We start from the raw sequence: 16715 nt of genomic DNA on the forward strand, positions 1-16715 counted from the left end.
ACCAAAAAGGGGGTGACCGTTATAAAGAGAGCAGGTTTAAAGCAATCCTTTATAGTGCCTCTTGAAATAACTACAGAATCATAATCTAAACTATTTCCCATTACAAAAATAATTACTATCCTCAGCCATCTTCAAGCTAGCTTTCTCTGGTTTTATAATACAACTAACAAAGTTTAGTAATTGAACAGAACAATTTCCTAGCAAATGACACAAACCTGTGATGTGATATTAAGTGTCACTGCATCAAGACCAGCAGATAGCATGCTCTGAGTATCAGCCAGGGTCAACGTGACACTACCATCTCCTCCTATTCCTGGTGATGACATTACTAAATTCTGAGCTGGCTGTGACATGGGTGGTGTCGAAGGAAGATTCCCACTTGATGCACTAAGTTCTGTAAAAATTATGACATTATAAAAACTTAAATTTAGTACCATTACTAACTAGCTTAAAGTTGTGCAAAATTGCTAAATACCCAATTCTATTAAATTATTTTAAAAGATTAGGTATTATGTAATCTATGCATAAATTTAATTATAACTTCCGAGTTTATATTCTTTTCCTAAACTGGGGAGTTTAAAACAAGGTCTTCATTTTTCTGGAGCGGAAATAACACTAGTAGAATTTTTAAGACACAGAGATTTATTGGTTATGGGTTTTTTTTGCAAAAGACGGCTCACAGCTACTCCAAAGAAATATTCCAGACCATGTGGACATGCATTTTTTAGCTCTAGTAGTTTGAGTATTATGAAATACTATTGGCTTTTTACCCACAAAAATTCCTGTGGATATGGGCTATTTTTATAACCTGCAGTATGCCAGAGCTCTGATGGAGTCAGAAAGTACGTCAGAACTGAGTAAATGCAAGGCATTTTTAATCCACCTAGAGGACAGCTCATGGGAAAAATCTAATAAAAAAAAATATGTGCACTGAAATTGTTGACCCAGAGTAGTAACAGACAAAAAACATATTATCAATGAAATTACTGAACCCCTACCTGAAGTACTGTTCAGTGCAGGGCTCTGAGAGAGCAGTTGATCATTACTTATTGCCAGTGTAGTACCTGAAGACTGATTATTGATAGTTGGTGTTGCAAGTCGTAGGTTACCATTAAGTTCATTACCTCCAGAAGAACTATGTTGAATGAGATCTTGGCCTAATAGAAAATGGAATCTATAAGCTGCTTAAAATTGCATATATATTTTTTGGTATTTATTTTAATAACAAGCTTTATATTTTACAAGCATATAATAAATAGTTCTATTGTTCTAGAAACATAAAATTTTGAGAACTGAGAAACCACAAACATTTAAAATATCAGAAAAAGTATATAGTATGATTAAAACAGACATGAAAAAGAAAAACTTAATATGTGAAGGAACACAGACACTGAATCATGTAAAGAAACCTGGGCAAGGAAATCTTTTTCAGACACTTTTACAAAAAAATTGAAGATTAAATAATTTCAAAGCGAATGTCATACACTGAAATGCCATTTTCAGAGCCTTCTTCTAGATGTGCTGAAGTAAAACCTATACTAGCTGGAAATGATAACGGCTGTGGTCCAACACACCCAAGGAAAGGTGTCTTGGGTCAGGGATGGCTGTCCAAGAGAAAAGATACCCCGAATCAGCTTGATCTAAAGCACAGACAGCACTTTAAATTAGGATGATGTACTGAAAAGAGCAGGGTAATTTTAGATGTCCATACTAGTTATGTGTGAAGAATTTGGGGGCAGGGAACCCACCTCAAATTTTCCCCAAATCTGTTTGTTCTTACACCTAGATTTTTGTCTGATAGAGCAGAGGTCCCCAACCCCCGGTCTGCGGCCCGCTGACAGTCCGTGGGCTTCCTTGAACTGGGCCATGGGCACGGATCTCCAGCACCCTGCACGCACACACGGTGGGTGTGTTGCACTTGCGGATGGGCATGTTGCACTCACGGGTGGCTGTGTCGTGCTTGTGCGCTTGCGTGCGAGCATGACATGCCCACCCATGAGTGTGGGGGTGCCCCCACCCCCTGCACACAGAGCCCGCATCCCCCCAAACAGTCCGCAGTCCGAAAAAGGTTGGGGACTGCTATATAGAGGACTTCCCCCTACTTATTCATGGGTATAAAAATGGACTGTAGCTATAATTTTTACCTGACTATCTTTCCATTGTGTATAATATGACATTTAGTATTACTTAGTGACTGTACCTATTGCTAGCCTCTATATACAATCAAAATTTCAAAAGTTTCAAAAGATGAAGCTAATTGTATATACTGTAATAAACCTCTGATTGCAACAACACATAAAGTAGGAAAAAAACCAATAAAATATTTTTGAAAAACAAACTTCAAAAGTTAATTATCAGACTTAATAACAAAATTATCACCTGTACCCTACTTAATTCTGATCCATCCCTGACAACCACTCACATTATGCACATAAATCTGTAGCTTAGATATTGTACTCCGTGTCCGTGTCTGAGGAAGTATAAACAGAACTTCATCCCAAAGGAAAAGTTTAACCATCTGTTAATATGAAGAGCTGACAAATAGGAACTTGAGTGACTTTATGAAGTAGAAAACAGTGCACTTGCCAGATATGGTAAGGGTAATTTCTTGAGGAGATCCTGATGAATTTGTGGATGTTGAACTAGAAGCATGAGCTAAAACATGACTCAGGCTTGAATTATTTATTGTCAGGGTAATCTCATGTTGGCCATTTGAGGTTGAGACAATACCCTGTGAAGTCATGACCTGAGAGAGATCCTGTGAACCTAAGAAACAAGTAGTGGGAAAATAAATACATACATAACTACATACATATTATTTCAGGACCCAAGACTCAATCTGTTAATATTTTATACTCTTCTGATGTCTGTTACATGTACAACAGGAAACAGAGGAACAGATCTTATATATCCCTTAGAAACAATGCGCACCATACAAGATTGCTTTTACCGTAAAGCAGAAGTCACAATGAAGGGATGGTATTACAACTCCGTAACAAGCCCCCAAGGGCATGTAAAAATGTGCATTGTTTCTAGAGTTCCCTAACAAAACTAGAATACGTTTTGACAAAATGAGAATCTTGGCACATTAAAGTCCTTGAAAGTAACCGGTAGGATGCCATTCATTCCCCTTTGCACTTTGCTGCCCCACCAGCTTCAGGTTTGACAAAGTTTTGTTCAGGTTTTGTTGTTGTTGAAATTACTGTGAAGTTTACCTCCATATGGCTAGTGTAATTACCCACTCCCAAGGCTAACTGCATGTGGGCCACTCTTTACAGAGCAGCCCGACCCTCCTGTTTATTTTTCAGTATAATGCTGCATTCATGTTTAAAATCAGGCATTTGGACAAATAAAAGCCATAACTATGAACATGTTTAAGTGTATGATTTATAGACATACATTTGCCTTTATACAGGGTATGCCAAGGATAGAATTATAATTGTTATTAAAATTTAACTTACTATTTAAGCGTTACAAAGATGAAAAAGTAATTAATTGTTTGTTCCCTCTTCCCACATTCTTTTGGAAAGCAGGAAACTTTAGCCAATTAGAAGAAGTGTTCCTGTACTTTACTTACCAGTAGTGCTAGTAGGCAATACAGATTCCTGCTCAGACATAGATCCTATTGTCATATTAGCTGAAGAAGTAACAGTCGGCTGTAAAGACAAACTTGACAAAGGCTGTATTACCACATTTGCTGGTACCGAATTGTCAGCTGTCTGGAGTGAAGTGTTCTGAGAGGTCAGACTGGGATCTCCAGGGAGCTGTTGAGTAAGTACATTACTCTGTTGCAGTGTCTGCTGTAAAAGACTGGGATCAATCTGAAAAGAAAACACAGTTTTCCATGTAATATAACAACTTAACACACAAAACCTTTTCCCCCAATAGACTAGTTTTAAGAAATTGCAAACATTCATACGTATAGTAGGACTCCCCCCCCCATATCTGCTAGGGATTGGATCCAAGTCTCCCCATGGATACCGAAAACCACAGATAATACCAAACGATCAAATCGATGGATATTTATTTATTTATTTATTTATTTATTTATTTATTTATTTATTTATTGCATTTATACCCTGCCCATCTAGTCAATCGATTACTCTGGGTGGCTTCCAACATATATAATAACAATTTAAAATATAACAAGATTTTAAACAGCAATAAACAATTTGTTCAAGATGGAAAAATAAGGAAGAAAAGAGGAAGAAAAAAAATCAAGTGTTAACTTCAGGGAAAGGCCTGCCTAAACATCCAAGTTTTCAGTTGGTTTTTAAAGATGCCCAGCGAAGGGGCTGGACAAATGACCGGAGGAAGGTTATTCCAGAGGCGAGGAGCTACCGCCGAGAAGGCCTGGTTTCTTCCTTCTGGGCCTTCCTCGGCGTCAGGCTCCTCAACCTCACCTCCTGACTCAATTGGGTGATACGGGTAGATTTTGGTGGGAGTAGGTGTTCTGCCAAGTATCGAGGCCCTAAACCATTTAGGGCTTTATACGTAAGCATTAAAACTTTGAAGTTGACGGGGAACCGAGTGGACAGCCAGTGCAAAGCGGCCAGAGTGGGAGAGATATGATGATATTTTCTCACTCCAGTGAGGAGTCTGGCCGCCGCATTCTGCACCATTTGGAGTTTCCGCATCAGCCTCAAAGGTAGCTCCATATACAGCGCATTACAGTGGTCTAATCTCGAGATTACAAGCACATGTACTGAGGTGGTGAGTGCCCCATCATCAAGATAGGGACACAGCTGGGCTATCCGCCAAAGATGAAAAAAGGCTGTACAGACCACCAATGCCACCTGAGTTTCCATGGTGATCGCCGGGTCCAGATGGATCCCCAAGCTGCGAACCTCACTCTGTGTGGTAAAATTTACGATATTATTCCTCCAGAATAATATCATAAATAACCTGGAATTTATTGGATACAGTCAACTGCCCCAAATGAGAGAGAGTTTCCCAGACTGCTGATGATGGGGCCACCCACCCTCAGGACCTCCGTCTTGTCTGGGTTCAGCCTCAGCCCATTTTCCTGCATCCATTGCAGCACAGACTCAAAGCAGCGCTGAAGGGACAGAACGGCATCCACTGAAGTTGGAGAAAAGGAGATGTAGAGCTGAGTGTCATCAGTGTACTGATGGCACAACGCCCCACACCCCCAATGACCCCACCCAGCGGCCTCATGTAGATATTAAACAGCATTGGGGAGATGATCAAACCCTGCAGAACCCCGCAATTGAGGCTCCATGGGGCCAATATCCTCTCCCCAAGCTGTACTCTCTGAGGACAGTCCCCGAGGAAGGATCACAGCCAGGCAAATGCCTGGCCAACAATTCCCAACTCAGAGAGCCTCCTCAGGAGGATACTGTGGTCGACGGTATCAAAGGCTGCCGAGATATCAAGGAGGACCAACAGAGATGTTTTACCCCTGTCAGCCTCCCTCAGTAGGTCATCATACAGGGCAACCATTGCCGTTTCTGTGCCATGGCGCAGCCTGAAACCCGACTGGAATGGATCCAGGACATCTGTTTCATCCAAATGAGCCTGAAGCTAATCTCCAACACTTTGCTGATGAAAGAAACATTGGCAATGGGCCTATAATTGCCAATTTCATCCACCACCAAACTAGGTTTCTTCCTTATGCGCCTAATGAGTGTCTCCTTGAGGGCAGGAAGTACCCTGCCCTCAATGAAAGACCCATTAATTATTGCTGTGACCCATTCTGTTGTAATAGGCCTGGCTGCTTTGATTAGCTTGGCCGGGCAAGGGATGAGGTGGTGGCCCGACAGCGATCAAGTGCTTTGTCCACAATATCTAGCAACACAGGTTGAAAGAAATCAAGAGTTACCGGACAAGATGGAGCGTTGGACATCTCTGCTCGAGTCACTGTATCTGAAAAAGGAAATCGCTCCCGGCAGATGGCCTCCACTTTAAATTTTTAAAATGCTGCAAATTGGTTCAGTGAAATACTAGGGGGAGGCCTATCACTCAGACCAATTCCGGATAGGTCGCGCACTATACGGAATAGCTCTGCCTGCTGATTTGAAGCTTTGCTTATCTGGTTAGCGAGATGTACTCGGCTAGCAGCCTTTACCTTGGCCAGGTACAGGTTAGTCGCGATCCTGACAGCTATCCAATTATAATCCATCAGGTTCTTTCTCCACTTGAGCTCTAGCCTTCTCCTAAATTGCTTCATCACTCGTAGGTTCTGGTTAAACCAAGGTGCAGGCCGAGCTCTGTGTTGGAGAGGGTGTTTAGGAGCAATTGTGTCTACAGCCCTGGTGGCGGCAGTAAACCAGCGATCAACCAGAGCTTCGACAGGAGTGCCAGTCAGGTCAGCTGAGACACCTCTCATGGCATCCTGGAATCTTACAGGATCCAGTAGCCTTTGAGGGCGGACCATAGAAATAGGTCCTTGCTCCCAGCAAGGGGGGAGAGCCACTGTGAGGTTACATTTTATTAGGTGGTGATCTGACCATGACAAGGGGACTGACATAACGTCAGTCACCATCAGACCACACTCACTCCAATTGGTGGAAAAAAACAGGTCTAACATATAACCACCCACGTGGGTAGGGCCGTTGACATGTTGGGACATGTTCAAGGAAGCCATGGTTTCCAGGAACTCAAGAGCCGGCCCAGAAGTCTGCCTCCGCCTGAATGTTGAAATCACCAAAAACCAATAGCTTCAGGGACCTCAACAGTGCCACAGAGACAAAGTCTGCCAGCTCCAGTAAGGAAATGGCTGGGTCGTGGGGAGTGCGGTAACCCAGTAAGATCCCAATACCATCCCTGGCCCCTATTGACACATGGAGGGCCTCCAGACCCGGCTTTACCATCAAGGAGCGCCTAGTAACCTCCACGGTGTTTTATATATAATGGCTACTCTCCCACCCCTCCAGTCTACCCTTGTGCTGGACAGCATAGCCAGGCAGACAAGCGAGTGTTAGGGGAGAACCCCCCTCTCTGCCTATCCACATTTCAGTTATGCACGCCAGGTCTGCATCCTCCTCCAGAATAATATACTGTAATAAATAACCTGGAATTTATTGGATACAGACCTGGCATTCAACAGCACCAGTTTTAGATAGCATGGTAAAAGGAAAAAATATTTTCAAATTATTACCATGCTATGCATTCTTCACTAACAAGCATTCAGAGCACAGTCGCTGGCTCCCTCTAACAGCTGGTTCTGTTTAAAATGTGAAAATAAAGTTTGCAAATCGTATAATATTTACAGAACACCCCTTCGAGGAATGAGTGAAGCCATCAAATACTGGAAGGAGAAAAAACTGTACAGTGGTGCCTCGCTTAATGAGTGCCTCACTGAGCGATGAAATCGCTTAACGAGGCACTCTGGGCCATCGCTGGAGCATTCGCTCAGCGATGGCCCCTATGGGGTTTTTTCGCTTTGCGAAGATCGCTAAGCGATTCGCTTAGCGATCTTCGCATAACAAAGCCGGGGAGAATAGCTGATCGGCGGTTCCAAAATGGCCGCCGGAAGGTCCGCGCCGCATTTTCGCGCCCTGCCCTCGCTTAACGAGGGCGAGAAAATGGCGGCGCTATGAAGAAACATCGCTGAACGGTGAGTTTTCAAGCCACAGGAACGCATTGAACAAAGTTCAATGCGTTTCTATGGCTTTTTTTATTCCGTTTAGCGATGTTTCGCTATAGCGAAGGTTAATCCGGAACGGATTAACCTCGCTATGCGAGGCACCACTGTATATGTAAATAGCCACACTTGTTGCAACTTGTGGCCCTGAAATTAAACTTCATGTCTTGCACCATAACGTTTACTGACACCAGGAAATATCCCCTCTGTGTTTAGTTTGAGGAAGGAGTAGACACAACACTACAAAGATACTGAGAATCATCAGCATTTACTCTACCACCAATGAAATTATAATGGTATTAATAATGAAATTGCTATTTACGGTATGTTTTACAAGGGGTGAAACTATTTGTTCCTTTTCTTTTCTTTTCTTTAGAAGAATTAAGGAAATTTTGGCCAACTGAAAGAGCGATTCCCTATTACACTCATAGAGTCTATTTGCTTAAAGATAAACTGAGATAGCAGAAGGATGAGTTGCACTCCCCAACCCATTCATGGTTTAAATATCCTCAGAATGAATTGAGTTTGATTAGAGCTCCAAGATGCTTACTCTTCCATCCAAAAGAGATAATAAATGGGGAGGAGAATGGTTGTATAAAAAATTGAGAGCAAATGGAAGCAAATTACTCAGGTCATCTTCTCATATCTAGCAGCAGAACAAATACACAGCAAAAGTTGGTTCAACCAATTATGAACAAACATAACAGGTGTACACTTGCAAGATCTAACATACAAGAGTGTCTGAATACCTAACAGGTTGATATAATATAAAATCTTGTGGTTTACAAGCAAGGATGGAAAACTACATGGAAGACATATTTAGTGGTTAAATAAGAAGAATGAGAGAACTAAAGCAATCATCAGTATTTATCACTACAGACATATTTTCTGAATCTTCTACAGGAAGAAAGGCAGGGTATAAATTAAATAAATAATAAGGGCTAAACACACCTGTAATGTAATGTTGTTAATGCTGGCAGGATCTATTCCAGAAATCTGAACATTTGGTCCAACCAAGTTGGCAGCAAGCTGTAACTGTATTCCTTCAAGGGTTGCCAAACTGCCATCTGTCAAGGAGACAGTTAAATCCCCTCCAGCTACCAAAGAAAACAGGCATAATTTAGATTTTTTTAAAAACTATGTTTTTCGTTCTCAATATAATTTATAAAAATTGTCTTTTAGGAGTAAAAATCTATAATCCTTTCCACTACTAAAATTAAGAATGTTCTATCAAATCAGTAAAGAATGAGGTAATAACTATTGCTCAAACAGATGATTACTTCCAAGTTAAAATTCAACAGAAATACACTGTACAGAGACAGATAACTTCAACTCTGTAAACTATATTCAAAATTTAAAAAAAGCAAGCATCTTACCTGACATAGAAGCAGGAAGTATAGCCTGGCCAACAAGACCTTGCTGAAGCAAATTCTGGTCAAACTGACCAGTTAGAACAGAGTTATTCATGATGAAAACATTGGGATCAGTTGAGGATGAATTAAGAAGATTTACTGGCTGCAGTTCCTCAGCTGGAGTACGAGACACAGGCTTCCTGGCCTTCTTGGCCTCTGGTTTAAAGTGACACTGTATGTGAGTCTTCCTGCGTCCAGATGTTCGAAACCTTAAGTCACAGTGAGGACATTTAAAGGGCTTTGCTCCAGTATGCAGGCGCATATGAACTTTCAGACTGCCTTTTGTAGAAAATGAATTGCTACATACATGGCAACTGAAGAGTTTCTGACCTAGAAAACAAGAAAACAGCAAGATCCTGGGTGAAAACAAATAATATTTTCATATACAGTGGACCCTCGACTTACAGAATTAATCCGTATTGGAACGGTGGCCGCAGGTCGAGAGTCCATTTCCCATAGGAATGCACTGAAAACCATTTAATACGTTCCAGCAAAAGGAAAAAAAAATTTCGAGCTTCCAGAGCTGCACCCAGTGCCCTCTGCCTTCTGTCCCCGCTGCCCTCTGCTTCCCGTCCCCGCAGGGACAGGAGGCAGAGGGCACCGGGGATAGGAGACAGAGGGCAACAGGTGCAGCTTTGGAGCCGAAAGCTGCACCCACTGCCCTCTGTCTCCTGTCCTGGTGCCCTCTGCCTCCTGTCCACAGGGGACAGGAGACAAGAGAGCAGCAGAGGCTGCTTTGAAATTCCCGCCCTTTCCCCCTGCGTTTCGTAGGTCGAAGCTCTAGCCGCAAGTTGAACTAAAATTTTGCGGCTGGAGCTTTTCGTACCTTGAAATTTCCGTAAGTAGGGGCCTTCGTAAGTCGAGGGTCCACTGTATTTTTAGTTATTAGCAGATTTAAGATTTCTGTTGATCACATATGATGTCAATATTATACTAAGCATACCTAGAGCACCTGGCAAAGGGTTTAGCTGGAGGAGATGTCTCCTCAAACTGGTTGTTTGGGAAAAATCAAGAGCAGGAACCAGTTTCGCCCTCCTGTATTTCTCAAACTTTTTATCATGTGGAAACTGACTGAATATTTCTGCTTTCACTTTCTCATGCAAGCACAATAGTCATAGATAGGTTTTTAACATTGATAGAGTAATCCAGATCCAAGCATATCTGGCTGCACTTCTCAAAGACCCTTCCATTAACCACCCAAATGAGGTGGGGAAAGTACCAAAAAAAGGTCAAATAAAGTCAAATGCTGAAAAGCAAACTGTTAGAATGGCTAAAATCCTGTTGAGTAAAGTAGGCCAACATAAAAGAGATGACATTATCTAGCACGTACACTTGGGCACTTAAGAAAGTGTCTACCTCCATGTCCCACTGGCCCTCCACAAATATCTGCCAGGAACAGGATGGATCCCTTCTCCTAGGTATTCCTTTGGAGTGAACTCTCAACCCATCTGATGGACTAATGCTCATTCCCCTATGGCTAACAAAGTCAAGAGAACTATGTGGTGAAAATCTGATGTAAACAGTTCATAATAAATGTCTGTTAGTCAGTTGTCTAATAATTCCAGGTCCCTGGCACATCTGTGGTCCCCATTCCTTTGGAAGAGGTGTACCCCTTCACAATGGTATATTTTAGGTAAATGTAAAGGTTCCCCTTGACATTTAGTCCAGTCGTGTCCAACTCTAGGGCGCGATGCTCATCCCTGTTTCCAAGCCATAGAGCCAGCGTTAGTCTGAAGAGAGTTTCCATGGTCACGTGGCCAGTGTGACTAGACACGGAACACCATTACCTTCCCACCGAGGTAGTACTTATTTATCTACTTGCATTTGTATGCTTTCAAACTGTTAGGTTGGCAGGAGCTGGGACAGGCGATGGGAGCTCACTCCGCCGTGTGGATTCAATCTTAAAACTGCTGGATTCGATCTTATGACTGACCCTGCAGCACAGAGGCTTCTGTGGTTTAACCTGTAGCACCACCACATCCCACATGGTATACTTTACTGAACAGCATTTTGACAAATTCTTCATTAAAAACAAAAGCATCAATTGCAGATAGTCAGCCAAGGACTATGGGTTACTTACTTGTTTTCCTTTGCTTATCTATTATGTAACAAATTGAACTTAAAAGATCTTATTACCTGTGTGTGTTTTTACATGACAATCCAGAGTAGACTTTACAGTAAAACTCTTCCCACATTCATCACATTTGTAAGGTTTTTCTCCTGTGTGAATACGCACATGCCTGGCCAAAAACAATCATCGTTCAGTTACCATTGCTTAAGGAACTTAAATGAATGGAACATACCAATTACACCCTCTAATAAGATTTTAAAATATCCAGTTCTCAAAACTTGAAAAGAAACTGAAATAGTTTGCTGGGTAAGCTGGAAAACATAAACATTTCTGATGTTCTGATTTTCAACTTTACCATATGCTTCATATGAAAACTTGCTTCCTTCACTGTAGCATTATGAAATATTTATGGTAATACACTGAACACTGTGTAAACCCTGCTTGCACAACTAGACTTCCCCTTCCTCTTCTTGCTTCCAAACAGAGGAGAAATGTGTTCTCCAGCAACACCCATTCCACCGATGGGCAGAACTAAAGCACAGAATTATTTTAAGATTGTAGAGAGCTGCAACTATTTTAACATTGTAGATAGCTATAAGCTGTAAGACAGTGATAACCCAAAACAAGCTTGATTTTATTTTAGGGTATTCTAAGTCTCTAGACTTATGTTTTAAACTCCCTCACCCTGATGCTAAGAAGATGACAGGAAGACAAACTGCAAAAAGAGAGGTTACTTACCTGTAACCATGGTTCTTCAAGTGGTCATCTGTGAATTCACACAAAAGGGTTAACCCAGCACCAGCGTTGGTCCTCTCTGAACATTCTCGAGCTTTAAGGGAAAAGTAACAAAGTTTAAAGCTGCCTATACCATGCGTGCTCTGCCCGCCCAAGCCTCAGTTCCATTTATCCGCCACAGGTACCTGAGCGTGAGCTAGATACAGCCAGTGACAGAATAGAGGGGAGGCAGGGCGGGATTGTGTGAATTCACAGATGACCACTTGAAGAACCATGGTTACAGGTAAGTGACCTCTCTTTCTTCATCGTGGTCTTCTGTGAATGCACACAAAAGGGTGATTAGCACGCTTACTCACCGGATGGTGGGCTGTCACTGGAGGACAGACGTCAACACCGCTCTCCTGAAACTTGTCTCCTTCTTGGCCCTCAGGTCTAGTCTGTAATGAGTGATGAAGGTGAAGACATTCGACCAAGTGGCTGTCCTGCAGATGTCAGGCACATCAACGCCACGTAGTAGGGCAGTAGAATATATGGCTCTGGTAGAATGAGCCCAAAGTCCTTCAGGTGGAGTCTTACGCTGAAGCTCATAAGCAAGCGAAATTGTGGAGACAAGCCATCTGGAGAGCGTTGAGGGCGATGCTGGGAGACCTTTTTTCTTCCCAAAGTAGCAGACAAAAAGTCTATTGGAGGATCTAAAGTCCTTAGTTCGAGAAACATAGAAGGCCAGAGCCCTCCTGACATCAAGAGTGTGGAGCATGCGTTCGGTGTCATTTGTAGGCTCAGAGAACGGAGTGGGAAGCAGTAAAGGTTGGTTGAGGTGAAAGTCCAACTTTTGGAAGAAAGGAGACATCTGGGTGCAACAGTACCTTATGCTTGAAAAACTGTAGGAAAGGTTGGTCAGAACGAAGGGCGGCAACTTCGCTCGCTTGCCTGGCAGAAGTGATGGCCACAAGAAACAACGACTTAAGAGATAACATCTTGAGGTCACACATAGCCATTGGCTCAAAGGGAGGATGAGTAAGTGCACGCAATACCAACAGAAGAGACCACTGTGGAACTGGTGGTCGAACTGGGGGTCTCATATTAGTGAGTCCTTTAAGAAAAGCTTTAACTGTAGGATGGGGAAAAAGGCGTGATGAAGACGAGTTCTTAGGCTGGAAAGAGATGATTGCAGCCAGGTAAACTTTAATAGTGGAAAGAGACAACTTGAAATCAAACAGGTAACGTAGGTATTGTAGTAACGTAGAGAAAGACACAGGGAATGCTACAAGACCCCTGGCTTCAGTGCACTTCAAAAAAACTTCTCCACTTATAACTGTAGAGTAGGGCAGTGGAGGGTTTCTTTGCCCAATCTAACACCTCCTTAATTTCGGGGAGATCCTCCACGCCGTTAGATGCAGAGTCTCCACATCTGGGTGGAACACTCTGCCTGCATCTTGAGTCAATAGATTGGGTAAAGCTGGTAGTTTGATGAAGTCGGACGACATCATCATCAATGTTGGAAACCATACTTGCCAAGGCCAGTATGGTGCTATGAAGATTGCCTCCACAGGTGTGTGACGGAGCTTTACCAGTGACCTCTGAATCAGCGGAAGAGGAGGAAACATGTACAGGAGTCCTTGATTCCACTGAACCATAAATGCAATCCCTATGGAGTCTTTGCCAAGACTGGCTCTGGATGCATAACTGGTGCACTTCGCGTTCCATTGAGAGGCAAAAAGATCCATGTCTGGAGTCCCCCAGAGACGACATATACTGTGAAACACCTCTGTGCTCAACTCCCATTCATGGGTCTGGGCTGTGAGGCGACTCAGCTGATCTGCCAGGGCATTGTCCGTCGTGGATACATGGATTGCCACAGGAAACACATGGTGGAGATAACACCATTCTCATAGGTGGATGGCGAGGTAAAGCAGTGATCCTGAATGTGTCCCTCCTTGTTTGTTGATATAGTACATGGTCATGGTGTTGTCTGTTACTACTTGTACACCACAACCCTGCACCATGGGAAGGAAAGCTCTGAAGGCCTTGATGACCGCTATGGTCTCCAGATGATTTATGTGGAGGTTTCATTCTTGTGCAGACCAAAGAGCATGAACCTTGTGCTGTCCGCAGTGCGCTCCCCATCCTGTTGGACTGGCCTCTGTTGACACTTGGACGGTGAGGTGAAGCGGTCGAAATGGTCTGCCTATCTGCAAGTGTGGGGAATAATTCCACCACTGGAGTTGTGTTGCAAGTTCTGGAGTTACAGTACATGAAGGCGTTTCCTCTGGCTGTCTCTCATGGGATTGAAGAGTGCCAGGAACCATGACTGTAGGGACCACAGTTTGGGACGCGCATGGGCCAAGGCCAGAGTGGTTGAGGCCTAACAGGTGTTGGACATGTTTTGCTCTCACGCAGGCCCTTGGTTGAAACCTCTTGAGAGCCTTGCGAAGTTTTTGAATCCGGTTTTTGGGCAGAAAAATTCGACCTCTGATAGCATCTAGTCGTGCCCCAATGTAATGCTCTACCTTGGAAGGTTTGAGATGTGACTTTCCCAAGTTGATGGTGAGGCCTAGTCTTGGAAACAACCGTAGAATGAATTTTGTGTCTTTCAGAGCCTGAGTCCTGGATGGGGAGACTACCAACCAATCGTCGATGTAAGGGTAGATGTGGATGCCATTGAGGCGCAGGTAAGCTGCCACTGGTGCCATGACCTTTGTGAATGTCCTGGGGGCTGTTGAAAGTCCGAAGGGCAAGGCCAGAAATTGATAAATGGTTCCCTGGAAGATGAACCAAAGGTACTTGCGATGATCCGGATGGATGGTCACATGGAAGTATGCATCCTTCAGATCCACCACCACAAACCAATTGTTCTTCTTCAACAGGGGCAAGATGGACTCCAACGTCACCATCCAGAAGCACTTTGGATGAAGGTAGGTGTTTAGGATTCTTAAGTCGAGGATAGGTCTTATACCTCCACCTTTCTTTGGCATGGCAAAGTACCGGGAGTAGAACCCATTTTTTAGATCCATGATTGGGGCAGGTTGAATGGCATCCTTTTCCAGAAGTGATAGAACCTCAGCTTCTAGAGAGGGATCGAAAGGTGTATGTCTTACAAACCCTAAGGGAGGAAATTCTATAAATTCCAGTCAGTAACCGAATTGGATGATTTTTAATGCCCATGAGTCGTTTGTGATGGTAGTCCAATTTCCCAGAAATGCTTGTAGTCGTGTGGTGATGTAATTTCCGGTTATGTCCATGGCAGAGTCAAAGATACTGTTTGGATTTTTTGGCAGGCGGCTTGTAAGAATGCCGACGCTGTGACTGCTGAGGACAATAGCTGGGAGCGGAGGAAGAAGCTTGTGAAGGTCTTTGTTGAGGTAAGCTTTTTTGGTCTGTACTGTTGCGAGGATTGCTGGTACTGAGAATAAGACTTTCTCCACTGATATTTGTTGTATTTAGGTTGAGGTTGGATAGAGTAGGATTTTGCCGTCTTTTTAGCCTTATCTAATTCCTCTAAATGACTGTCAGTCTTTTCATTAAATAGTCCTGTAGCATCAAAGGGTAGGTTCTCCACCTTAGTCTTGACATCATCTAGGATGATGTTGGCAGATCTTAGCCATGCGTGCCTGCATATAGTGACAGCAGACATAAGAACTCTGGCAGTGGCCTCTGCTGCATGCCTAGTTGAGAGTCTTTGATGCTTGGATACCATCTGGGCTTCCTCATAAGAGTTCATAAACCCCTGGCGAACGTCTTCAGGGGTCATCTTAAGCGCAGGAAGAATTTTTAACCAAAGTTGCTTCTGGTATGCCCCTAAAGCAGTCCGGTAGTTAATGAGTCTAAGAAGAAACGAAATCAGAGAGTAAATTCTCCTTCCTATGATCTCTAGTTTCTTTCCCTCCTTATTGGTAGGAGTGACATGAGATTTACCAGTAGGCTTAGTACAGCTGGTCTCTACTATAAGAGAATTAGGAATGGGATGCTTCAGAAGAAATTTCGTGTCAGTGCCATGCACGCGATAAAGGTTCTCGGTGCGGCGAGACAAGGAGGAAGAAGACGGTTGATCCCAAAACTCCTTAATTATGTCCATAACAACTGGTACAAATGTAAGGCTTGAAGGGGGGATCTCTCCTGGTTTATATCCCCGAAGATAAGATCTTCAGCGGGTGTGCCGGCTGGTCAATGTCAAGTTTAAGAGCTCTCGCTAACCTAGAGAGCATCTGGGAATAAGAAGAAAAATCCTCTGAAGGCGAAGAAGCGTGGGGGTCCCCGGTGTCCGAACCCACAACTTCACCCTCTAGTAATTCGCCTTGGCAAGGTTGGGCAGGAGTTTCCTGTTCAGAATCTGAGGAAGCTACAGATGAGACTTCGTTGGGATCTGAAGAAAAAACATCCCTTTTCCTCTTGCGACCCTGGCTTTTGAGCCGAGTGAGGAAGACTGAGTTTGCTGAAAAGACATAGGCACGGTCAATGTCGAAGGAACGAGTACTGCAGGTGGTGGTATTTGGGTCTTGGAGCCTTCGACATCAATGCGTTTACGGTGTCGATGTCGACAAGGCCTAGAAGAGTCTGAAGAAGAAGATACACATCTTCTTACGCCATCAACCTCGATCAGTCGAGGTTGAGGAGGAATCCGAAGAACTATAATCCCGTTGACGCCGATGGCGGTGGCGTGCCCAAGCTTCTCTAGAGTTCTCAGAATCAGAAGAATGTGCTCGATGTCAATGCTTAGATCGGTGTCGAGTGGAAGAACGATGCTTCTTCTTCTTTGAAGAGCGCTTCCGTCGAGGGGATTTCAACCTCGAGGGCGCTGTCGAGACTGAAGGAGCCAAAGCTCCCCGCCCAACTGAGATTGGGCTATGCGGGGCAGAAGTCAATGCTGTGGTAGCTCCCACAAGCTGACTCG

The 16715-nt window shown here is 43.5% G+C and overlaps 1 protein-coding gene across 1 annotated transcript in view; it reads right to left on the reverse strand.

Annotated features, from left to right (window-relative positions):
- ZNF236 (zinc finger protein 236) overlaps positions 1-16715 on the reverse strand; it is an 83303-nt gene that overhangs the window by 17552 nt on the left and 49036 nt on the right. The window contains exons 22-28 of the mRNA XM_072998728.2: positions 11155-11258; positions 8983-9348; positions 8558-8703; positions 3578-3821; positions 2587-2766; positions 999-1157; positions 216-394 (exon numbers count right to left, since the gene is read on the reverse strand). Coding sequence (XP_072854829.2) covers positions 216-394; positions 999-1157; positions 2587-2766; positions 3578-3821; positions 8558-8703; positions 8983-9348; positions 11155-11258 — 1378 coding nt within the window. The remainder of the gene's footprint in view (positions 1-215; positions 395-998; positions 1158-2586; positions 2767-3577; positions 3822-8557; positions 8704-8982; positions 9349-11154; positions 11259-16715) is intronic.

Source organism: Pogona vitticeps, chromosome 4 (genome assembly GCF_051106095.1).
Source record: "Pogona vitticeps strain Pit_001003342236 chromosome 4, PviZW2.1, whole genome shotgun sequence".
NCBI lineage: Eukaryota > Metazoa > Chordata > Lepidosauria > Squamata > Agamidae > Pogona > Pogona vitticeps.